The sequence below is a fragment of the Colletotrichum orchidophilum genome (assembly GCF_001831195.1).
Source record: "Colletotrichum orchidophilum strain IMI 309357 chromosome Unknown Scaffold_108.1, whole genome shotgun sequence".
Lineage (NCBI taxonomy): Eukaryota > Fungi > Ascomycota > Sordariomycetes > Glomerellales > Glomerellaceae > Colletotrichum > Colletotrichum orchidophilum.
The window spans coordinates 34,506-58,236 of NW_019173064.1; the positions used below are offsets into that span (position 1 = coordinate 34,506).

Consider the following 23,731-nt stretch of genomic DNA (forward strand, 5'->3'; position numbering starts at 1 on the left):
ACGGGTTCCTTGCAGCTGCAAGGTACGCGCCAATCACAATTAGATGTTGCCTCGAGCCCCCCTCTCAGCGCGACCCTCATAGCCCGTCTGACCCCCTGGCCCGGCTCTGATCCCGGACGATCAGCCAGCTCAGGCAGTGCCACATCAGTGAACCACTGGGCGAACTCTTGCGAGCCGGGGAGCGGTTTCTGTTGGTTCCCTTTCCTTCTCCCTCTCGTGAAACCCCTTTTGACCCATTCTGCCGCTTCCGGCCTTGCCAACCAACCTGCAGTAGTCGGTGGATATTCTAACACGTCGAACCATGTTGCACGAGCGCCAAATCTGCAGAGATTTTCTGTTCTGAAAGCTCACTGGATGGACCCTTTAAGGGCTTGCAGCAGGCCTGCAGCTGACCGGAGGAGGTCAACGTGGGAAGAAAACCCCTCACACCTTCGCTCCCATCGCCGGCGAGCTGGACGCCGACCTTGCAATACTTGACATGAGAAATCAACATCGGCCACAGCAGCTGTTGTGTCTCATCATCCTTCATGCTCTCGGACAGGTCACGTAATAATAGCGTATGGTGATGGCCTATGCCAAGTCGTCGAACCTCTCAGTTCGGATAGTTTTTGTCTCCCGCTCCATTGGCTCCACCGTTCCTGTCGATCAAAATGGCGTGTGGACTACAGATATTAATGGTGCATTGATGAAATGCTTTATATTGTTATTGATAGCGTACTCCTCATCTCGCTGACGACACGGATGGAGCTCCCTGCTGCTCGTCGTTGCTGTTGACGCAATTCCGGAACATACATGGTAGTCGCCGTCGCTCAAGTTTATCCACTCGAAAAGCCGCAAGCTGGTCTTTGCTGGCCGGCATGCTACCAGAGGATCAAGTGCTGAGTTGGCCATCGCCCGGCTCTTCTACCCTTGTGTCGTTTGGTGGGCCACTTGGACACCATAGTGACGATTTCCGAGATATCCGCGTCGTCGCCAAGCGCCAACTTGAGCTTTCTGTCTGACTTCCTCCACATATGTGCCGACCCATTGTCCCGAGTGCTTTGGCAGACGTGCCATCGTCCAGCAAGAATCTCTTGGATCGAGAAAAAAAAAAGCTCTCATGCTTGGGCGTGCCTAACGACTCCATGGCCGAGGATTTTTGCTGCCCACCACTCTCGGGAATGTTTTGCCATAGAAGGTCACGTCAAAGCTTGTCACTTTCGGTTGCCGTTTAAAGTCGGCTTCTTGCTTGCAAATGTGTAGAGGAACAGACCCTCTCTGCTGAAGACAGGGCGGTCTTCATCGACAATTTCCGTCACCAGGAACGCCTTTTGTGCCTTTTTGAGAAATTGCATATCCGCGCGTCTCCTCTTCTTGAAGCAGAAGTAGACAATCGCGTCAGGTTCCAAGGCTAACAGGTTCGTCAGAGTCTCCAACAGCAGTGGGAAGGCCGGCTCAAAATAGACGCAATCGGCTGCCAGGATGACGTTGGGCTTGAAATCGACAACCTCTTGAGATAGCGGCCCGCCCCTGTACTATTCATCAGTCATTCGTACATCAGCCGAACGGTAGCCCGAGTCCATTCGAGCTTCCTGCAGAAGAACAGCTTCAGACGTGGATCGCTTGGTTGTGATTCCGTTCGAGGTCCTCGAGGGTCTCAAAGTGCTCTAGGCTACCGTGCACGTAGTCACCTTTACACCCTTTGCGTCCAAGTTCCCCAGACAGGACCTCTGGGGAAGGATGCGCACGGCTAGAATCGAGCAACTTGGGGGTGAATTACTAACCAGTTCAGGATCATAGGCTTGACTTTGTCTTCGAGGCCATTCAACTTGGTGTTCCGTCCCATCAGCTCGAACATCTCGTCCTGGTCCGTGAGGTACAGCGTTTCCTGCAGTTCGCAACCTAAGGCGACAGCCAGTCCCACGAGCCCGCCGCCAGCGCCCAACTCAAGTCTGTTGGCTCCGAAAAGCCCCGAGTCAGCTCAGTCCATCAAAATAGAATCCCCAGTCTCCTTCTGGGAGGACGGCGCATGGACTACGTTCAATATCATGGTGCATAGTATGCATCAGTGGTAGAACATGGCAGACTCCGAGGACAAGAAGAGTTGCAGACGATGCAGCAAATATGGCATAGTGACTAACATTCTGGCGCCCTTCAGATTTTCCCGATGGTACCGCAGCATGTGTTTTGTAAGCACCATGCCTGCAGGCCAGGTTTGACCGCCGCATCCAGAGGTGAGATCTTCGTGGAGTTGAAGGGGAGTTGACAGCAGGCCGGACATGTCATAGGCCGACGTGGTAGCGGCTTTGTAGGTAGGGAGCGGTGTGAAGTCCTCGCCGATGGCCAAGGGCGAAAATTGGGGTGAGGGAGAGCGATCAGGTGACTCCATCTTCTCTGGTATGAGGGGGTTGTTGAGAATCCGCATAATGCTATTTATTGTGTGTGAAGCAGCTGAGGGAGCGCACGGAAAATAAACCAGAGTGAGCTCACTGACGACACGGTGACACAAGCGGCTCAGCGATGCTTTTTTCTCTTGGGCAGGCAGTGAGTGTCCGAAAAGGTGCAAATCCGGGAGGCTAGATGCAGACAAGGTAGGTAATGTAGGCAACGTGAGTAAGTTAGGCACGGAAGAGCGGTATTGCTGGCCTTTTTGGATGGTATTTTATTTTTATTTTATTTCAAAATTCGTTTGGCTGAGGTCGACGACAATCTAGACTTCCCGATAAGGGGAGGTTCGTTTTGCCTCAAGCGGGGTTGCCCCTTCCTCTCTGCGCACTTTTTGCTTCAACCCTGTTCAGGGTCCTGCGCTCTCCGCTCTTTCCAATTTGATTTACCAACGACGGTCGATTTGAGCCTCACTGTGCTGCGGGTGTAAATCGGAAGGAGAATTCGTCGGACTCCCGAGCCCCGATACCTGTAGTGCGATTTCGTGCTTACCTAATACACCACGAACCACACCTGTCCTACCTTACCTCTTCATCCCAAGTATTCCCAATTACACCATCTTCCCCTCCTGTGAAGGAAGAGACCGAATAAGCTTGACGAATGTTCCGTTCAATATAAACCAACGGACGTTTAATCGACTCTCGATCTAACCCACAAAACACAGCTATTGCATTCCGAACCTCGTCGAAGCGCACGTTCCGAGTGGACATGTCTCATCCTGCCTCCCTCTCTGCCTCAGGGCCTACCCTTCCTCAACACACCCTTGAAGGGCTTCAACCCGCCGCTGGAATGCAGTACTCAATTAGTCGCCTTCTAACACTCCCAGTATGACAAGTGAATCTTTGCCACGCTGAAACGATTGCTTCTTCGAGTGAAGTAGTTAGTACCCTCCATTGACTGACCACATGGAAGGGCGGCAGCTTGGGCAGGACGCGCCCACCCGCGAATCCCTTCTCAGGGCGCGAGCACTGGCATGAAGGGAGATAAGTAGCACCAGAAAATGAGAGCCATGGACCACGAGATTCGCGCCGGGGATATCCTCTACGGGCAATGTCCTAAGCTTCTCTCGTTTCCGATGAGATAACCTTTTGTCTGATATGCCCTTCTCTGCTTGATTTTGTTTTTGTTTTCCGCTCCTCTGGCTCGCAGATGCCGCTCCTTTCGTACAACGCATCAGTCATGGCAACGTACGTGATGCTGTGCGTGTTCCTGTGTTTAGCTGCGCTTGCAGGAGCCGTACCAGTCGTTTACTTCCCATTCAACTCTCAGCTCCCACCTGCGACGAGGATATCCGAGCCATTTTCGTACACTCTTTCACCTCAGACGTTTTCTTCCCCGTCTCGACTATCCTACAGCCTATTAAACTCGCCGGCATGGCTATCGATCGATGCCAACACCGGCCGTCTCTCTGGAACGCCCAAGGACAAAGATGTTCCAGCTGGGGAAGTGGTGGGCATCCCGGTGGATATTGTTGCGACGGACGATTCTGGGTCTGCGACGATGACGGCCACTCTGGTGGTGACGAGGAGACCAACACCCAAGCTCAATATACCGCTCTCAGAGCAAATCCAGAGCTTTGGTGATACATCATCGCCGTCTGCCGTCGTGGCGTATCCCGCGTCCGACTTCTCCTTCACATTCGCCAAGGATACGTTCTCCTATGTTGGGGACGGACTGAACTACTACGCCACTTCAGCGGATAGCAGCCCCCTACCTTCGTGGATTAAGTTCGATGCCGGCAGCCTTACATTCAGCGGGAAAACGCCTCCTTTCGAGTCTCTCGTCCAGCCGCCCCAGAAATTCGACTTCAGCCTCGTTGGTTCTGATATTGTCGGATTCTCGGCGGTTTCCGTTGTGTTTTCTATCGTCGTCGGCGCCCATAGATTGACAACAGACACGCCCACCATCGAGATCAATGCAACGCGGGGGACAAATGTGTCGTACACAGCACTAGCCGGCAGTATCAAACTGGATGGGAATGCCACCACGCCAGCCGACCTGAGCCTCAGCGTATCCGGACTTCCAAGCTGGCTCTTGGTCAATAATAGTACATTCGAGATCCAGGGCAACCCCCCTGACGATGCAAAATCTTCAAACTCTACGCTCACTATCCGGGATGTATACTCCGATGCTCTTGACATTGTCCTGTCGGTATTCTTCGTGACGCGAATCTTTCGAGACACCAATTTGAGCATCGAAGCGACGCCAGGAAACAACTTCTCACTCGACGTGGAGCCTTTTCTCTGGACACCTTCAGACATAGATTTAAGTATCGAAACCTCGGCAGATTGGGTCAATGTCGACGGCTTGGTCATATCAGGGATGCCGCCCAAGACTACGTCCCCAGAGAATATTACAGTCCTCGTCAAGGCGACATCAAAAAGCTCAGAGGAGACTGAGACGGCGACCGCAGACTTGGAGGTCCTACCTTTGCCTGCTACTACCACTACGGATTCTCCCACATCCTCTACAAAGCCAACGAATCCCGCACCTACAAGCGATCCGCAACAAGGCCTAAAAGCTGGCTACATCGCCCTTGCGATCCTACTGCCGCTCCTCTTTCTCGCCATTCTAGTTCTGCTGATAATCTGTTGTCGGAGAAGGAGGCAACAACGAGAATCGATCCACGAAAACCTCAAAAATAGCATATCGGAGCCAGTCCCTGGCACTTTCGTTATGAACGGAGGGACTCATAGCAGAGATGGATCGTCGGTTGGGGATATGAAGAAGCCTGAAGACAATCGGCGCAGCAGGGGGTACTTCAACTCTGCTATACAAAAGATGAGACAGTCAAGGACGCTTTCGACCATTACCGGCTCTCGCATGTCACAGGCAAACACGAACAACCGCTCATCATATCTCTGGAGGGGATCAGAAAGAAGCCCAACGCCAAGGTCTCCGTCCGTCACCTCATCTTGGCTTACAGAGGGCGTCCTGTTCCACCCCCAGCACACGCAGCAGGGATCGACGAGCACCTACGACGGGCCCAGTGATGTATTATCTGGGTCCTCCGGCTTTCTCCAGGGCCAACGGGACGATTCTTTCCGGAGCGTGCTGGACGTCACCATTCCGTCTATAAATGCGGAGACGAGCAGTATCCAAGCAACACCCGACCTGGCTTATACGAGCCCGTGGGGAGAGCCTTCCAGGTTGACCCTCGACAGGTCTCAGATGCTACCCGGTGCTTCTGGTTCCGACAGTCTGGCATCGATCCCGGAACAGCCAACGCCGTTGGGATCGAACCCCACGAACGGGAATAGGTTCTCGCCCTCGCAACGACCACGGAAAGCGTTCCCTGTCATGAGCGACCTAGGGTCACAAAGCAGTCTCCGCAGCTCTAGGTCGGGATCTGGGAGGGGTAGGTTCGTGCGGCAGGATTCACGGCCGGATTCGCGTCACGGTTCGGTGTCACGGCCCATCAGCAGGAAATCCGATTCGAGTCCCTTCTTCGGCGGCCGGTCGGTCGTCCCGTCGCGCAACAGGTACATCTTGGATAGCGACGACTCTGATTCCCTGGAGTCGGCCAGGGGGACGGAGAACTGGCAAACTATACCACCGAGAGATTCGCTCGGCATCGCCTATGAGGAGTTGACTCGAAGCTCTCCTTTCATGAGGCACACACCATCGCTGTCTCCTCGACCCCTCAGCATCATCAAGAAGGACTCGAGCGGGCCGGTGAACAGGGACAGCCGGGTAAGCAAGCAAACACCTCTATCACGCCAATCATCATCCAGCTCCAACATCATGGCAGGACGCTGGAACGGAGACTCTCTTATGCAGCGACGTGGTTCTGGGAACCGCCCCGGCTATGCATCGTCGAGGGCAAGCAGTGAAGTGCTGGGCAAGGGTAAAGGGTTGGCGCAATACTCGTTGGGACCCGAGTCGGATGGCTCTGGCTGGGTGACGGAAGCCGGAACAGTGGGGAATAAGGGTCCTCGGAGTCGGCGGGACAGCAGTAGTGAGGATTTCCGTGTGTTCATGTGAGAAAAGGGACGAGGATGCCCCTCGTCGCCCCCGATATACTTGTCTCTCGTTGAGAAGCATCTTTGCGATTTTGTTATACCCGTCCGAGCAAAGTCGCTTGCTCAAGTGTTTTGCTTGGTTTGGTCCCATTTTTCTATTTTTATTTTCGATGATGGAACATGGGGGAGACATGAGGATCTAGTAATTTTTGGTATGGTTATGAACCACCACCCACAACCCTGTCCAGGGATACCCAGACCGTAATGTTGAATTGGCGATGCCACAAAAGTTTGTCTGAGAGGGCAGATCCCTTTTTTCTCTCTTCTATTATTTCTGTGCTTCGGGAAAAGGCTTGACAAAGGGCCTTGTGCCGCGGCACCAATTGGCAGATGTTCAGCAAAATGGGCGGGCTTAGCTACATAGTAAGTCGCTCGAAGTGGAGCACAGCATCCCCCCCTTCCCCCCGCGCTTCCCTGTGCTTCGACCTTAGATTGGATGAGTACTCTAGGGAAAGCGCTCTCTGAGGTTGACCATAGTTCTAGTATAGATCGGATTTCCCGAGGCGACAGGAAGAGAGCTTGGACCTCATTTCCCACCCATTTATGTCTGCTTCGCTTGGGCTAAGAAGGGAACTGGGGGGGGGGCAACAATGTGAGAGAGAAGGCGATGAGGGGGAGGGGGAAATGGGATTCGTCTTATTTTGACGATAGGTAGAGAGGGGCGGGAGAGGGGGCCCTTGCATGAGAACCGTGCAATGCCTTAGATATGGCAGGTGGGTTGGTTGGCTTTTGACTCGACCTGACTCAACGCGGTGATGAAAGTCTGTGCCACTTGACGGTTTTGGTCATGGTTTACTACCTTAGGTGCTCACGGAGAGCTTCAACGGAGATTTCCAAACTTTGCAGAAACTCGTTAGGGGGTGGACTTTACAAATTTGGCAGACTACCTTTGGCGAGAGCCTAATGGAGATACTGACAGAGGTAAATGGTAGACTCAATCCCATGCCTACCTAGGTAGTATGACACGAAAGGTTGATTGTGGTAAGCTCACAACGTCGGATATGACGCAACTGCAGAAAAAGTCGTCTCCTTCCAGCAGGTCGTTCCGTATCGGATCCGTGGCACGCGAACCTTGCTTGTCTCTCACAGCTCGGAATTGGGAAAAACGACGAATTTTGCACTTGCCGCCTCTGCTAGGGCTTAATGTGCCTCCTGGCCATTGGCTGGGCTGCCCGCTGCCAGGCCTGGGGCGAATATGCAAGTGAGAATGAGAGGTGAAAAACACGCTCCGGCCGGATGCTGTTGTTGGTTGGTCTTTGGATTGGCTACCTATGCAGTTTGCTTTGTCAAATCAGTGTTGTGAGGCTCGTTGGAACCTCGGGTCAACTTGGTTCATTCGGTGAAACGTTTCCTCGCGAACGTGCCCATTCTTACAGCTGCCCAAGGTAACTCAAGGTAGATCAGATACCCTGTTGGTGAGAGGGACTGAGTTGAGGAGACATGGTAATGTGACCGACTTCCTCGTACACGTTTGGTTGTTGTTGGTGCAAGGCAGTGGAGGCCGAGGGAGACGCAGACGCAGACCCAACCAGACGCAGTAATACTGGCAGAGCAAAGTGCCTAGCGTGGCCTCTGTACCCAAGCTCGCCTCACAGCCCCGTCGCCAACTGGCCTTTCCAACGGATACGCACGACTGGCTCTTTCCCTTACCCTACTTGGGTGCGTAGTAGGTATCCGTAAGGAGGTAGGTATGTAGAATTGTCGTGGTCGTGGACGGCAGTACGTACCTCCTCCCCGCCAGGCTTGGAGTCACCTCAGTCCAAGCAACTCTTGCCCCAGCGTGTCCGCAGCTGGGTTGTCCTGTCCCGTCCCGTCCTGTCCTGCGTTGTTTGCGCCTTCCAGTCCGTATCGCACAGCAACTCTACCGCTACCGCTACCGCACACTACCTTCCCATACACACACCACTCACCAAACAACACGCGACCCGGCCTACCACCAATACAGAAAACTTTTCCTACTCACAATCTCACCCTCACCGAGCTACGATTGAGTTCGGGTCATTGTTTCCCTTCCTTCTTTCTCCCTCTCTCCTCCGCCTTTTTCGCGCATTCAATTTCTTCGCTTTCCGCCTCCCCGAACTCGAGCCTCTCTACCTGTGATAGCAGACTCGACGCCTCTCAGGGATCGACGCCTATCCCCTGCCATTTCCCTTGCGATTCGGATACCCCGCTTCCTGTCGAGTGTGCGCGATCTAGAACCTTTTGCTACCGCACCACCTTCCCTTCACCTCGCCTCTTTTTTTTCCTCAGCCTTCTTGCGCACGCACGACTGGCTCTGAAATTTTCTCTCCTCTGGCTACGATACCGACCTGCGCTTCCGACCGCAATTTGACCCGACCAAACATCCCATCAACCCCGGTAGCTGTGCTGCCGACTCATTGCATCCGTCACCATGGGTCAAACTCTCTCCGAGCCCGTCGTCGAGAAGGTATGTCATGATCTGCTGCCACGCTCACCTCTCTTGACGCGCTGCGTTGCCTTGCTCTGCCTATCATTACGCCCTCCCACCCATTCCGCTTCCTTTCTACCCTCCCTCCTCTTTCTCGATCACGGCCAGCCTCGGGGTCCCCTCCAAACCCCGGCTTGCCGTGGTCGTTCACACCCGTGATATCGCGCGGGCAGGCGATATAGCAAGGTGGCTTGGATATTTGGTGCAGCAATGTCCACCCGATGACGTATCCTTACATTTAAACTCACCCTCATCCAACCCACTGACCTCGCACCTGATAATTATAGTCCTCGGCCAAGGGCGAAGATGAGCGCCTCCTCTACGGCGTCTCTGCCATGCAGGGCTGGCGCATAAGCATGGAGGATGCTCACATTACCGTCCTCGACCTTCTTCCCCCCGGCAGCGACGAAGCCAAGAAACACGAGTCAAAACTCTCCTTTTTTGGAGTCTTTGACGGACATGGCGGCGATAAAGTGGCCTTATTCGCTGGAGAGAACATTCACGAGATCATCAAGAAGCAGGAAACCTTCAAGAAGGGCAACTACGAACAAGCGTTGAAGGATGGCTTTTTGGCAACGGATCGGGCGATTCTCAACGGTAACGCCTCGACCTCGGTTCCGGCAGCTTTTGGAGGCCAAGTCATGCTACGACTTTGGACTGCACTACTCGTTGCCCCCTACGCAGGATACGTGAGCTAATACTCGGTTACCTCAGATCCCAAGTACGAGGAGGAGGTTTCTGGCTGCACTGCCTGCGTTGGCCTGATCTCGGACAACAAGATCTATGTTGTGAGTTTGCTTACGTCCGCTTTAAATGCGCGATGTATTCGCATTACTTACCGACTTTTCCGCGACTAGGCAAACGCCGGCGACTCGAGAAGCGTTCTTGGTATCAAGGGACGGGCTAAGCCCCTGTCCCAGGACCACAAGCCCCAGCTCGAGGGTGAGTACTAGGTCAAGGCAAAGGCAACTCCCTGAGGCTGACTTGCATCCCCCGTATAGCCGAGAAGTCCCGCATCACAGCCGCTGGTGGCTTCGTCGACTTTGGCCGTGTTAACGGCAATCTTGCTCTCTCCCGCGCCATTGGTGACTTCGAGTTCAAGAAGAGCGCAGAGCTCTCGCCCGAGGCCCAGATCGTCACCGCCTTCCCTGACGTCGAGACCCACGAAATCAGCGACGACGATGAGTTTTTGGTCATCGCATGCGACGGTAAGCAGGAAGCGCCGGAGGTAGACAAAGAAGCATAGGCTGACATGATCTTCAGGTATCTGGGATTGCCAGTCCTCTCAGGCGGTTGTCGAGTTTGTTCGTCGTGGCATTGCGGCTAAGCAGGAGCTGGAGAAGATCTGCGAGAACATGATGGACAACTGCTTGGCCTCCAACTCGGAGACCGGAGGTGTTGGCTGCGACAACATGACGATGTGCATCATTGGCCTTCTGCGCGGCAAGACCAAGGAAGAGTGGTATGAGGAGATTGCCAAGCGGGTTGCTGCTGGAGACGGACCTTGCGCCCCTCCCGAATACGGTACGACTGAATCCACGTCCGAATCCACATCTTCCTAAGGAGTTGAGCGCGCGCCGACCTCCGTCCGCACCGTCATGAGACGTGTCTCTCTATCCCCTTAATACAACCATTATCCCCCTTTCTGTAGCCATTGTTTGTTTTTGTGTCCCATAATTTCTTTCCAAAGGAGGAGCGCTGATCCATCACTTGCAACTAGCTGAATTCCGCGGCCCTGGAGTTCACCACAACTTCGACGACAGTGACAGCGGCTACGACGTAGATGTGGAGAACAAGGGAAAGCCTTTCGGCATTGGTGGCTACAAGGGTCGCATCATCTTCCTTGGCGATGGTACTGAGGTTTTGACCGACTCTGACGACACGGAGATGTTCGACAACGCAGAGGAAGACAAGGACCTTGAGAGTCAGGTGTCCAAGGCCTCTTCGGCAACAAGCAAGGATGGCGAAGCTGAGGAAAAGTCAGCCCCCAAGACGGAGGAGATCAAGGCGGCGGACAAGACCACAGAAGAGTCAAAGCCGGCAGCCGCAGTCCTTGAGTCTACGGAGTCGCAGAAGATTGAGAGCAAGGAGAAGTGAGCTCAGCGGCTGGTGATGCCGACTGTCTATACCTTGATGAATGATGTGGGCGTGCACGTTGGCCTGGAAGAGACCGGACTCAACGAATCCGTATGACTTTAAGAAGGCTCGAGAGACTTTTAAATGGCTTGGTTGGAATGGATGACTGAATGTTTCTCGTGTTGTTTTCCTCATCATGTTGGGTGTCCAGGGGCCGTTAACAGGGTTGTGATTAGGGAGGGAGATGGACAGCAGTCGCGGCGGCTCACGGGGAGGGCTGGCCGCACGTTGATAGAGTCCAAAGACTCAATCTGTGCGTGCTGTAGCTAGTAGCCCCTGCGAGCGGGCATGTCTAGTTGTCACGCTTATGATCATTTGCATAACCCAATCAACCCTTTTCAATCTTGCAACCGCCTTGTTGACCACATATCGGGAAGACGTATGTCTTTCTCACCTGGCCTTTGAGGTATGCACGCCATCGTTTTCAACATGTTTGCTTGGGAAAACCCTACTTCCATGTCTCTAGCATAGGTAGCTACAGCAAGAAATGTGTAGGTAACTACTGAATTTGCCCAGTTACCCTGTCGCCTACTTATGACTATACGGCTGTGACTAATACATACGGTACCTTACGCTCACATTACGTTGGCCAGTGTAAGAAAGCAAGTCGTTTTGACTGCAATTATATCAAAGATGCAGATTCCATGGCTATTCCTTTTCCCGCGTCCCTAGCTATCCTATGAGATGAGGTTTGTTGTACAGAGTTGTTTGATTTTAAGTCCAATAGTTGTGCGGACTGCCTTTTCTAGGCCGAGATTGAGTCTGATTCCCGTGGGGGGAGGGTGCTTGCTTCCGTCTTCCTTGTGTCGTCGTCGTCGTCGTCGTCTCTTTCAGCAGATGACGAGGGCTGATAATCATCCGTGGGTGCGAGATGCGTAATCTTCAACTTCAAACGAAACCTCTTCGGGCGGTGCTTTGCTGGCTCCTTGAGGTACATCTTGATACCCGGTACAGTGATGGTGCGCGGTAGCGGGGCGGGTGAAGACTGCTGCTGTTGTTGTTGCTGCTGGCTCTGCTGCTTGGCTTGCTTGACTTTTTTGATAATGTCACTGTCGACGTCCCAAGCCTTGTGGAGGAGCTCGTGGAGTGGCTCCAGGGGGTACCACTTCTCCTTCTGGAAGAAATCGTACATTAGCGTGCTGATCCGGGCGCCGTTGGTCTGCAGCGGCGGCATTACGCTGTCGTCGAAGAAGGTCGGCAGGGCGGACGGCGAGGCGTATTCCCCAGGGTGCGACTTGCCGTGATGTTTCATGGCGAGTTGCGGATCGACGCCGGCCAGCAGGTCGGTGACGCGGCTGCGCATGTGCCAGCTAGTTTTGCCTGCTATGCAGGCGTAACGCCAAATGAGACCCATGGCGTTGGGCCTGTTGAGCCGGAAGGCCAGCGAGAAGAGCGCGTGATATGATGACTCGTCCAACAAGATGTAGTGCTCATGAGCCCTCTGTAAAGCGGCCGTGGCAAGTGCGAAATTGCGTTGGGCACACGCATGGTGGAGGATCGTGTTGAGCGTGAGCGTGGTGGGGAAAGTGTCGCGGGACTTGGTCATGATGTCCCAGAGATCGCAGCATGAGGCGAAGTTGCCCATACGTCCGAGTTCGTTCATAATTACGTGCATGACTGACCTCGAGGCCCAGCTCGAGCCGTACTTGGCGGTCAGGCTCTGAAGGAACACGCGAATACCGGGCCAGTCTTGTTCCAGCTGGTGCATGTCGTTTGTAACAAGTTGCTTCGCGATGAGTGGCACGACGGAGGGTTCCAAAAGGAGGCCAAGTGAGTGCATGATTCGAATGACATGCTGACGAACTTGCTTGCTCTCGATCAAATCCATAAGTAACGCCCAGGTTTTAGCGTTTGGCCGACAACCATGCCGAACCATCTGCTTTACTACGTCGTCAAAGTTGCGGAGGTCCTTCACCTTGACACAACCTTCCAACATGATGTTGAAGACGCCAGTGTCCATCGGAAAGGGTGCATCTAGCTGGCTCCGGAAGAGGTCCCGGGCGTGGTTGCGGTAGGAATGGCCGCGCAGCTCAAGAAAACGCAACGCCTGTTTGAGTGCACGTCTCGACCACGCATGTCTCGCAGACTCATCTGCGAATGCGCCGTGGAGTAGGCTTATAGCCGCATTGTCTGCGGCGGTGCCCGAGCCGTAGAGTCTTGACTTCACACGCGCACGCATGTTGGCGTTTGTGATGGCGGTAATGTAAGCCAGAAATGTATCAGGCGTCCATCCTCGCGGCCTCGGGATGTCTTCGTATCTCTGGCTGTATACGTACTCTTTTCTATATGCCGGACGCTGTTCTTTATGGGAGCTCTCCCACACAACTTCCTCTCTTATTCCAGTCGCCTTGTCACAGCTTGTTGTAGAGAAATAGCTGCCGATGGCTCCTTCGATACTGATCGCGCTGTCGGCTTGAGCGGCAAGTCTGGAAATCTCTTTACTCGCATGTTCCAAAGCCTCTTCGTCACCCGAGAGAAGAACATATCCCACATCGCTGATATTAGTCCCGTCTGTGTCCTTTGGCCATCGCAATTCGATTTCACATCTCGTCTGTTCGTTGAGATCCCAGATAGTATGGTCGACATCGTGAAGCAGCGTATGTGCGAGTTCAACCCCGACTGTGATCTTGCGTGCATTACGCTGCCAGGGCCCTACGACAGGACGGGTCTGCAGTCGAAGGACGTCCAAAGTATCGCGCCAATTGCTGATCGGCTCACGTTTGATCTCTCGGAGGGCCTCGAGCCAGATTTGCCTGGTTACGCTCCGGTTGTATCGCTGGGCACTCAATAAAGTTTCGCGGAGAGGTCGGTAATGTGTGACCGGCGTAACGAGTATAGAGTCTGGTTGTCCCAAGGCAACACCCCTCTTGAGCTTCTTCGGTTGTTTGAAATTGCGTCCGTGGGCATCTTTGAGTAGAGAGGCTACGTGAACACCTTCGAGAGGCTGACTGGAATTATTCGGCGCGCTTGTAGATGAACGGCTTTTTATAGGCTTGCGTGGTCTCTTCTGCTTCGCATACGGACCGTAATTCAGTATCGCTTTCTCGGTTGTCGATGGCGTCTCGGTTTCCCCATCTTCGACTGTCTGACCTTCCAGGGTAGGGCTCACGGCGGCATCATAGGCCGAGTGTGCGCCTGTAGCCTTCGCACTGGTGCCATGATCCGCTCCTTCATCTGCGATTCGATGCCGTGGCGTGGAAGTCTCGACCGACTTGGGCTCGACTGCATCGGCAGCTGCGTGCACCCATTGACTAGAGAGTGGTAGTTGGGCTGGAGGCACCCGAGACCATCTTTGAGAAGCCCTGGAAATCGGAGAGATCCCAGAGAAGCCGACGCAGTGAGATCGGGCTCTCGATGATAGCGTGATTCCCAGGGACATTGGCTATGACTGGCCCATGTTGTATGCGGGCTCGCAATCTGTTGCATTCGAAATGAGGGAATGAGTGTCAACGGGGTGCGTGCAGTGAGCGAAGTCGTGGGCCAGTTACCTTGGGAGAAATTTCCCCTTCGCGCCGATTGATCCCGGTCCTGTCGGCCCCAAAGCTTCGAGACGACCCCTGCCGGCCGATAACAGTGTGAGCGACACATTCCGTTTACGATTGGCACTGTTCAGTGAAAGTAGCACGAGGGCCTCATCCCAGAGTATGGTACGGATACCTCAGGTGATGACTAGCAGATTTGTATATGTGAAGTCGGGTATACATGAAAAGAATGATTACCTCCCCGTACTTGTTACTTCTTGGGTGAACCAGGCAGGGCACCCGAATTGGGCTGCGCAGGACCGCTCTGATCAACGCCCTCCCACCCCTTATTCCACCCTTCATCTTCTGCAACAGCGTGTTTGGCCTCGCCATTCTCTGCAAGTCCCTTGACATCGCTCCAATACGAAAGCCGTTTTACCTCTTCGTCGGCATGCTTGATCGCCGCTGCGAGGTGTTTCCTTCTTTCTTCTCTGTCTTTTGCCTTGTCTGCATCTTCGTGCTTCTCTTCGTCTGCAGCGACCGCTTCATCATAAATCTGGGTCAAGTGACTCAGCAGTAGTCTCCTCGATGCCTGGAACACAAAAATCCCCATAATATCGTGCATTTCCTCTTGTAAGTGCTCGAGGTTGTCTTTGGCGTGCACTAGGTAGTTCTCAACTGCCTCAATCTTTTCGCGGTCGATGCGCGAGCCTCGAAGGACGGCCATAAGCGTCCAAACGTCTTCAATATCCTGCTTCTCCTCCGCCACACTCGTCTGTACACTCGCCTTGCTTACGCTTCCTCGACGGCTGCGCGACACACTAGAGGAACGGCTGTGATTGGCAGGCGTGACGGTGAAGTAGTCAGAGTTCAGCATGTGCGGATCCTCCGATATGTCTTCCAGCTTCTTCTTGATACGCTTGCGAACCCAGCATCTCCTCCGGACGAAGGAATTCCACCATTTCGGTCCATGCCAGGAGTATCTCTTCGAGAACATGAACGAGTACTCCCAACCGAACTCGTCCATGGCTACACCTTCTTCACGATGTATCCTCCACTCAGGCCACGCCCACTCCCAAGATGGATCGGGCACTTGTGCTGTCTTAGTCGTGGTAGGACTCGTCTTGTGAAACTGGTTTGTCCAAGGCGAAGGGTCGAGGTTGCCCAAAGCCTTGCCAGAAAATAGGGCAACGCGGCAAACAAAACAGCCTCGCTCGTTCTCCCATAGCACGTCAATGGCCGTTTCCCGTTCCGCGGTGGTCGGCCTCCGTGGTTGACTACTGCTTCTACCGGGCATGGTGCCTTCCAGTGGCGTGGGCTCTGTTTTGGTTTGCGTTATCAGAACCTGCACCACAGACTGTAGACGACAGTCTCTTACCTTCAACCTCAATAGACGGTGCTGTGGTGGCCCTCGTAGTTTGAGGCTCGAGAGTCGGAACGCTCTGGCGCCTGGTAGCTTTCGACTGCTGACTTTGTTCTGGCTCTACTGAGCGTCCAGACGTACTCGCATCTTGGTCGCCATTGTGTTCCATACCGCGGTCCGCGTTCGGTTCCGCATCATGACCCCCAGTCGTATCCTCGTCACGGAGTAATTGTGAACCAGTCGACGCGCGGGGAGGTCTGCTAAGGCTCTCGGTGCTCGGCGAAGCGCGGTTATCGTGGTTGACTAAGCTGATCTCGTGGTCATAATCACCATCCTTCAAGCCGGTGACCCGACGAGAGCTTCGAAAGGATGGCATCGCTGTATCGCAACTTCGCTCACCCGGTGTCAGAAGGTCTCCGTGTTGATGACGCCCTGGGGCTCAACGCCGGAGTGAGACCGAAACAGCACCCTTGGAGGCAAAAGGGGGTGTGATAATGGTGGGGGAAGACTACCTTAGAAACCTGGGCCGGAGGTGTTCTAGCTTCGTTCTCGGGGGTTAAACGGCGGCTCTCGCCTTGGAATGATGGGACACAGAAGCGCAGTCTGGGCTACCTGGACATTGTGCCGAGCCCAGGTACTCAACCTAAAGAAGTTTCCAAGGGCGTCCCGTCGAAAGGTGGGAACGGAGAAGAGGCGGCGGAAGGAGAAAACCGGTGTGAGGCTGTGAAGTTGATGGCCCGACGAGCGAGGAATTCAGGTCAGTCAATTGGGACGTCTTCTTCGGACCTAGCGTGGGCTAGACCACCATCGGCTGGCAGTGGCTAAAGGGAGGACGCTGAACAAGGCTAGCACGATGCAGCAGCAATGAAGGAAAGCAGGAGGTGTTGGCGTTGGCTGGAGGCCTAGACCTAAAAGCTGAATACGGGTTGGCTCATGCATTTCATGGGCAAGCCAGTCCAGGAGCCTGAGAGGGTGTCGCGGGTACTCAGCTCCGGCGATGATGTAATGATGCAATGCCCCAGCTTTCCCAACGAGCGTCGAGCCTCCTTGTCACCGATTTGGGTGCCAGAGAGTCGGCTCAAACAGTTCCTTTCATGCTACCTGGCCCTGGAGCACGTAGACCATTTTTAAGCCACAGGCACCGATTTGGCCGGCATGAGCTCCGGCCGAGATGACCAGTCGCGCTTGTCAAAAATTGTAACAGGCAGAGGAGAATAAACATTACATCGAAAGCGACAGCTGATTCTCGGAGCTTTTGACAAACTGAGGTGACGCTGGAGATCCAGTGGATGCTGCACTCGTACCAGGATCATGTCTGCTGAGGTACATCACCGGTACGTCTGTCCACGCACGTTCTCGCACGAGTCCCAAGTATCAACTATCAAGTGCATCCCCATCTGAAAGGTGATGGCCTGTGCATTGTGCATACTGAGTTCGTGGTCCCGGCCCCATTTGGAGCTTCCGGCCAGGAGCGGCTGGGGTGAAGCTACTTCCCATTCCCCGCATTCATGCCGCTCTACGTCATGTATCCCTCACACCTTCACGCCAACCGGAGCCTTCGTAGCTTGAACTGTTCCTTGCCTACTTGCCCTGCTCTAGGTCGACGGTGCACGTCGGTAATGCAGGTCACTGGTGTGATTTGTGCCAGGAGGCGTGTGGGAAAGAGTGTAACCGCGCAATGAATGAGACAAGAGCTGCGGCGCCCGTGATTCGGTAGCAAGGCACTAATAGATCATGCCATCCTGCTCTTCCTCGTGACAATTGTCGTTCTCTCCTCCTCTCTTTATTTCAATCAATCAAATCACACATCAAGGACGACAGCTTCAAGCTTCCTCCGATCATAGCTCAAGTCTCACCTCAATCAGCTTTGCTACATACAAATCCAATCAACATGTCCAAGTCCAAGGCTCCTCTTTACCTCGGCCTCACTGCTGCTGGCGGTGTCGGCTACTACCTATACAGCGCTGGCGGCAACCCTACCGCCGCGGAGAAGAAGTTTGAGAGTATGTTTTCCTCATCGAATCATCGCCTTGGCTATGGCTGTATCTTGAATACTGACCCGCCCTATCCAGGTGACGTTCACAAGGCCTCTGCCGAGGTCAAGTCTCATCTTCCCGGACGCACTCCCGACGCTCAGAACAAGGGCGCGCAAGTCGGTGCTAAGCTCGACGAGGCCGTTAGTTTACCTCTGCCCTCCCTCCAGTGACCAACACAATTGACTGATCATCCCGCCAGGTCGCCGAGGTCGACAAGAAATTTTCTGCCACCAAGAGCAACGTCGAGGCGTATGCCAAGGATGCAAAGGCTGAGGCCTTGAAGAAGGTTGACGCCTTTGACAAGACCGTCGAGACCGAGGCTGCCAAGGCGAAGAGCGGCATCTCCAGCTGGTTCGGCGGCAAATAAATGTCATGAAATGGCGGCGATCATTCCTTTTCTCTTCTATGTAATGGATCAATCATGACAATGGTTATCGGGTTTGCTTTCTCAGCTATGGATTGGGAGTCGCAATACGAATCAATCGTAATTCATTGACTCGTTTCAACTTTGTTCGACGTCCACGGCGCTTTGTTGTGACATGATTCCCTGCTTGCTTGGTGGTTTCAATGTGACCTCGTCTCCTCTATCCTTCCCGACTCGAATTCGACATTTGATGTACATGCTGTTACACAATTCATTTCTCCAAGACGTCAGCAACCAACTTCAAGATTTCCTCGGTCCCCTTCCTCGCGTTGATGGGCTGCTTGGCAATCGTCTGCCAATGTTCGCCATGGCGAGGCTCGTTCAAGATACACTTGTTGATAACATCCGCTCGTTTCTCCTAGGATCGAATTAGCTCATGAGTGTCAAATTTATGGCCGATAAGGCGACTACTCACATCTGTGCCGTGCTGGAGCAAGAACTTGTAATACCAAGCCCAAGTGTCGCCATTGTCGCTGTCCAGCACCAGCGCCTTTTCGAACCAATTCTGTGCCTTCTCGAGCTTGCGTTCGCCCCAGAAGATTCGGGCCACGGCTACGAAGAGGATAGGGTCATTGTCCACCTTCTTGATAGCCTCCAGTGACCGCGGCTTGCGCTGAGTCCGTGGCTCCAGGTGCCAGATCTGCTCGCTCCACAGAAGTCCGCTCTTCGGCACCTCTTGGAGTGCCTTGGCCATGAGAGACTTCGCCTGATTGACGTTGCCTGCCCGCCTTTCGATGCGAACGGACTCGCACCACAACTCGGACGACTTGGGAATGGCAAGTCGGGCTCGGTCAAGAACACTTCGAGCCTTGACAACAAGTCCAGCCTTCTCTTCCAGTCGGGAGTAAAGGAGCCATAGGGAAATAGACTTGGGCACCGCCTTGACCCCCGTGCTGTAGGCCTCGCGTGCCTGGCCGACCTTTCCGAGGTCTTCGTAGATTTGACCTTTGAGCATCCATAACTTTGCTGTTGCTGGGAAGTACTGCAACGCCCGTTGTACGAGATCCAACGCTGCATCGCTGTTGCTCAGTACTCTTTCGAACACCACACTTTTCATCCACACGCGATCTGTGGGGGCCTGGTCTCGAGCTTCCTCCAGCAGCTTGCGAGCGCGCTCGGTCTCTCCATTCTCGGCTTCGAGTTTGACGGCAGCGAGCCAAATATCTTCGTTATCCGGGTTTGACTTGAAGGCCCTGGCGAGCACCAATCTGGCATTGTCAACCTCACCAGCTTGCCACTTCTCTTTGGCCAACATCATCCACAGCACCTCGCTCTTGGGGCAGGCCTCGACAGCCTTCTCCAAGACCTGGGCCAGCGACTCTCTCGTTCCGTGGTTTCTTTCCAAGTCGGCGGCAGCCATCCATAACGTCCTGCTGTTGACGAAAACACGCAGCGCATAGGAGTAGATGGCGCGAGCCGTCTCGTACATGCCGCGATTGATGCTGCCCTTTGCGTCCTCCGTCCAAGTGTCCTTGCGGTCGTCGTCTTCGTCAAGACCGTAACCGAGTGTCTCCCTGATGATATTTCCGCACGTGATGACGGCGCCGTCCTCCTCGCACTTCTCCGCCTCGGCAATCCATTCCTCGCGCTTGGGCATAGCAGACTCCTTGACCAGAACTGCAATGGCACGCTTCATGACGTTCACCTTAGTACCCTGGCCGAGTTGCTCCTGCAATCGAGCAGCGGCAATCCAGATCTCGTGGGACGTGGGCACTGCTTTTCGTGCTTTGTTGAGTACCTTTTGGGCGTTTTCGGGGCTCTCCAGTCTTGCCAAGGCCAACCACAGATCAACGGATAGGGGTATAAGCTCTGTTGCTTTGGCCAGCAGCAACCGGGCATCTTCCGGATCTTCTTCGAGGTTGACCGCTTCCTTCCAGAGTGCCTCTGATTCGGGAATATGATCTAGAGCGAGCCTAATAACTTTCTTTTTCGCTCTGGGCTCATTCTCCAGTCTCATGGCCTCTACCCAGAGACGAACAGATCGGTCGTTCTTCTTGATCGCGTCGGCAGCAATAATCTTAGCATTTTTACCATCGTTAAGTCGGATGTTCTCCAACCAGACGTCCTCGCTCTTGGGGCAATGTGTACATCCGCGCGCTATTACATTGCGTGCAGCGACTGTCTTGCCCGCCAGTTCCTCCAGGCGTGCTGCCGCAATCCAACCAGGCGCATTATTCGGGTTCGTTTTGATGACTGATGTCAACAGCTCGCGTACACGGTTGATGTCACCGACCTGAGCTTGGGATTCGTTAAGGACGCTTTTGTTCAAGCTGGTGATGTAGCCCTTGGGGTCGATACTCGATGCGCTGCCGGCAACTGACGATTCAGTTCCGTCCTGGGACGCTTGCTCGAGCCTGGACTTGAGAACCTTGTCTCTTGCGGCACCAATTTTGGCAAAGTTCGTCATCGTGCCGTCCGCTTGTTCGGAGCTTGATGCAGCTCCGTCATCCGCAACGGTGGTGCCCAGTTCCGATGAGTCCCTTGCCGCAGCGATGACGCTGTCGGGAACCGCGTAGAAGCGCTGGCGCAAGGTCTGCTTGCTTCTCCGGTTTTTGCCTGTCAAATCTCCAACTTCAGGGAGGTTTGCCCACTCGTCGTCCGTGACCGTCGACAACGCTCTCTTGAGATCCGCGAATTGCTGTTGAATCTTGGGGTTCTTCCGTTCGTACTCGTCTTGCTCGGCCTTTTCCCGTGCTTCTCGTTGTTTCTGTCTCCTTCTCGCCATTTTCTCGTCAACCTCTTGCCATATCCTGTCGGCCTCCTCGTCATCTTTGTCGTACACGCCACCGGCAAACAGGCCAACTTCGTTATCGGGGTCTTTGAACCGATCATCGTCGTCATTTTCCTCTGCCTTCTTTCCTTCGGTGCCTAGGCCGAGTTGTGCTGCACGCTTGGCGACAGCTTCCTTGATTTGGTCCTCGGTTGGTCCTTCGCGCGCAGGACCAAGATCCGATCGCGTCGTGAAACCGGTGGCACCTCTACCAAGACCGGCAACGTAATTTTCGGGAGCCGGTTGGCTCAAAAAGTCGCGCCTGCCGGACATGATGACGATTGACCTGTTGGCTCTTCGGTGCGGCAGGAAGATTGATAGGGCGCGCACTGTGGAGGTTTTGTAGAAAGGCAATGAGATTTAGAGGCGGCCTCACCCTGTGCAGGTTGCGCAAGGCTGAAATGGTACCAAAGGTTTTAAGCTGCATGATCCCTGTCGTGACGGGCTGTAGTGGGTCAAGGGTCCACTAAATTTTCCAAAAGGCTGCCCCTCCATCTTTACGGCAGACTTTCGACATCGCGAATATTTCAGGGTCCCAACCTTCGTCGACACCGATTGTCACCAAGGTACCGTGCGCCAGAGGTCGACTGCTCCTCAGCAACCCATTTACTTCAATACAACATTACTCTGCGACAGTTTTTACAGGCATCATGGGTAAAGCGAAAGCTGGCAAGCGGAATGCCGCCTCTTCGGGGAGCCCCTACTCTCGACCTTCTCAGAAGACGAACAATGTCTTCAAGTTCAACGTGCGTCGCGTTCCAGATAAGCTCTTGACTTTTTGACTGAATACCATCATAGACAAACGTTGGTCAACATATCTTGAAGAACCCCGGTGTGGCGGATGCGATCGTTTACGTACGCCCAGATTCCCCCGTCTGGAACGAGCCAAGTACTAAGTGTGTCTATAGAAAGCCGAACTTAAGCCCACGGATACTGTCCTCGAGATCGGTCCGGGAACTGGTAACTTAACAGTGAGGATTCTTGAAAAGGCGAAGAAGCTCATTGCGATCGAGTTCGATCCTCGAATGGCGGCCGAAGTGACAAAGGTTGGACAACACGCAACCGGGACGATACTCAGAGGCTTACGGGATCAAACAGCGTGTGCAAGGGACTCCGGAACAGCGCAAGCTCGACGTCATGCTTGGTGATGCCATCAAAGTCGAATGGGTTCCTTTCGACGTTCTCATTTCAAACACACCTTACCAGGTACGTTATTCGAGGCTTTAATGCAACAGCGGCGCAGCTAATCCGTCGTTAGATCTCCTCGCCTCTAGTCTTCAAGATGCTCGCGATGCCAAAGCCGCCGCGGCAAGCGATTCTCATGTTTCAGCTCGAGTTCGGACAAAGACTTGTGGCCAAGCCAGGCGACAAGCTTTACGGCAGATTGAGTGTGAACGCCAATTTCTGGGCAACGTGCTCGAACGTGGTGAGTAGAGATGCCAGCAAATGCATTGATCACGGTATACTGATACCCTGCGACAGATGAAGGTGTCCAAGGCCAACTTCAGGCCACCGCCACAGGTCGATTCCTGCGTTGTGCGTATTGTACCCAAGCAGGGAGTCGAGCGTCCTACCATCGCCTTCGAGGAGTTTGATGGCCTTCTTCGTGTTGTGAGTGATATCGGTATTACCCCAGAGATCCTGCAGCTGATAACCCATTCAGTGTTTCAACCGTAAGAACAGGACCATGCGAGCCAGCTGGCTTGGTACGAAAGAAGTACTCCAGATGCTGGAGAAGGTTAGCACAAAAGGTGCCTACTCTCGAGAATATCGGTACTAATTAATCACCAGAACTACCGCACATGGGCTGCGATGAACAACGTGCCCCTGGACGACTCTCTGGTTGAGGATGATGAAGACGACGCCATGGAAATGGACGACGATGCGGATGCCGGCGGTAACGAAGAAGATGATGATGTTGAGCCCATGGACGACGACACACCCGAGTTCTTCAAGGAGCTCAACGCCACAGCTGCCAAGGTGCCTGAGAAGACAAAGAGCAAGCGCAAGAAGACCAAGGTTGCGGCGCTTGTGAGGAGTAAGATTGAACGTGCGCTTGAGAGCACCGGCCTAATGGAGAAGAGAGCGCGGCTGTGCGACGAGACGGATTTCTTGAAGCTGCTTTCTGCTCTCAACTCGGAGGGCATCCACTTTGCATAATGTCTGATGGAATGGTCTTTGTAGATGGGCTGCTTTATAGACGGCTATCGTGGCCTGGCGTTTAGGCGTACAAAATGAAGGAGATATCAGGTTGCGAAACTACACGATGGTATAGGGCTGCAGATCCAGGTTCAACGAAGATTTGCTCTGCATGTCGATGAGAATCACGTGGTTGTTTGTTTGTATGGGCTGTTTGCCATTCTGGTATCCTTCTAAGCGAAGTTGATTCCTATTTACCTTTAAAAAACGTCAAGTTCCTATTGTCCGTGTCACCATAAGTGACTTTCGTGGCAGCACTTACGATGCTATGTATGAACGACGGAGATGAAGATAGAGTTATCTTGATCTAGATTACAATGCTCAGGGGTCTGAGCAGCTATGCTTCAAATCGCAATCTATTAAATCTCATGATAACGCAGTCGTATGTGGCAAGATACCTCAAAAGACTTTCCTGTCCCGGCATGGCTTATACGACGCTCATCAAAA

At 53.7% G+C, this 23,731-nt stretch overlaps 9 protein-coding genes across 9 annotated transcripts; 5 read left to right on the forward strand and 4 right to left on the reverse strand.

Annotated features, from left to right (window-relative positions):
• Positions 1-1,193: 1,193 nt before the first annotated feature.
• Positions 1,194-2,404, reverse strand: CORC01_10680 (uncharacterized protein; the record flags this gene model as incomplete). Its single annotated transcript, XM_022622307.1, has 3 exons — positions 1,194-1,509; positions 1,764-1,931; positions 2,121-2,404. 3 exons carry the CDS (start codon positions 2,402-2,404, stop codon positions 1,194-1,196), a joined length of 768 nt encoding a protein of 255 aa, XP_022471152.1.
• A 1,169-nt stretch (positions 2,405-3,573) lies between these two features.
• Positions 3,574-6,408, forward strand: CORC01_10681 (polarity establishment/cellular polarization; the record flags this gene model as incomplete). The annotated part of the gene is made up of 1 exon (XM_022622308.1): positions 3,574-6,408. The coding sequence occupies one exon, from the start codon at positions 3,574-3,576 to the stop codon at positions 6,406-6,408; it is 2,835 nt and encodes a 944-aa protein (XP_022471153.1).
• A 1,274-nt stretch (positions 6,409-7,682) lies between these two features.
• CORC01_10682 (uncharacterized protein) lies at positions 7,683-7,835 on the forward strand (the record flags this gene model as incomplete). The annotated part of the gene is made up of 1 exon (XM_022622309.1): positions 7,683-7,835. The coding sequence occupies one exon, from the start codon at positions 7,683-7,685 to the stop codon at positions 7,833-7,835; it is 153 nt and encodes a 50-aa protein (XP_022471154.1).
• A 1,003-nt stretch (positions 7,836-8,838) lies between these two features.
• Positions 8,839-10,992, forward strand: CORC01_10683 (protein phosphatase 2C; the record flags this gene model as incomplete). Its single annotated transcript, XM_022622310.1, has 7 exons — positions 8,839-8,874; positions 9,183-9,492; positions 9,610-9,683; positions 9,753-9,837; positions 9,897-10,103; positions 10,159-10,419; positions 10,616-10,992. 7 exons carry the CDS (start codon positions 8,839-8,841, stop codon positions 10,990-10,992), a joined length of 1,350 nt encoding a protein of 449 aa, XP_022471155.1.
• A 784-nt stretch (positions 10,993-11,776) lies between these two features.
• On the reverse strand, positions 11,777-14,410 carry CORC01_10684 (uncharacterized protein; the record flags this gene model as incomplete). The annotated part of the gene is made up of 1 exon (XM_022622311.1): positions 11,777-14,410. One exon carries the CDS (start codon positions 14,408-14,410, stop codon positions 11,777-11,779), a length of 2,634 nt encoding a protein of 877 aa, XP_022471156.1.
• A 353-nt stretch (positions 14,411-14,763) lies between these two features.
• Positions 14,764-16,231, reverse strand: CORC01_10685 (meiotically up-regulated 65 protein; the record flags this gene model as incomplete). The annotated part of the gene is made up of 2 exons (XM_022622312.1): positions 14,764-15,812; positions 15,871-16,231. The coding sequence occupies 2 exons, from the start codon at positions 16,229-16,231 to the stop codon at positions 14,764-14,766; spliced, it is 1,410 nt and encodes a 469-aa protein (XP_022471157.1).
• Positions 16,232-17,746: 1,515 nt separating this feature from the next.
• On the forward strand, positions 17,747-18,258 carry CORC01_10686 (uncharacterized protein; the record flags this gene model as incomplete). Its single annotated transcript, XM_022622313.1, has 2 exons — positions 17,747-18,031; positions 18,091-18,258. The coding sequence occupies 2 exons, from the start codon at positions 17,747-17,749 to the stop codon at positions 18,256-18,258; spliced, it is 453 nt and encodes a 150-aa protein (XP_022471158.1).
• Positions 18,259-18,526: 268 nt separating this feature from the next.
• On the reverse strand, positions 18,527-21,358 carry CORC01_10687 (PRP1 splicing factor; the record flags this gene model as incomplete). Its single annotated transcript, XM_022622314.1, has 2 exons — positions 18,527-18,673; positions 18,731-21,358. The coding sequence occupies 2 exons, from the start codon at positions 21,356-21,358 to the stop codon at positions 18,527-18,529; spliced, it is 2,775 nt and encodes a 924-aa protein (XP_022471159.1).
• Positions 21,359-21,735: 377 nt separating this feature from the next.
• CORC01_10688 (dimethyladenosine transferase) lies at positions 21,736-23,245 on the forward strand (the record flags this gene model as incomplete). The annotated part of the gene is made up of 8 exons (XM_022622315.1): positions 21,736-21,831; positions 21,884-21,940; positions 21,994-22,131; positions 22,184-22,291; positions 22,344-22,511; positions 22,568-22,696; positions 22,749-22,823; positions 22,877-23,245. 8 exons carry the CDS (start codon positions 21,736-21,738, stop codon positions 23,243-23,245), a joined length of 1,140 nt encoding a protein of 379 aa, XP_022471160.1.
• Positions 23,246-23,731: the final 486 nt, after the last annotated feature.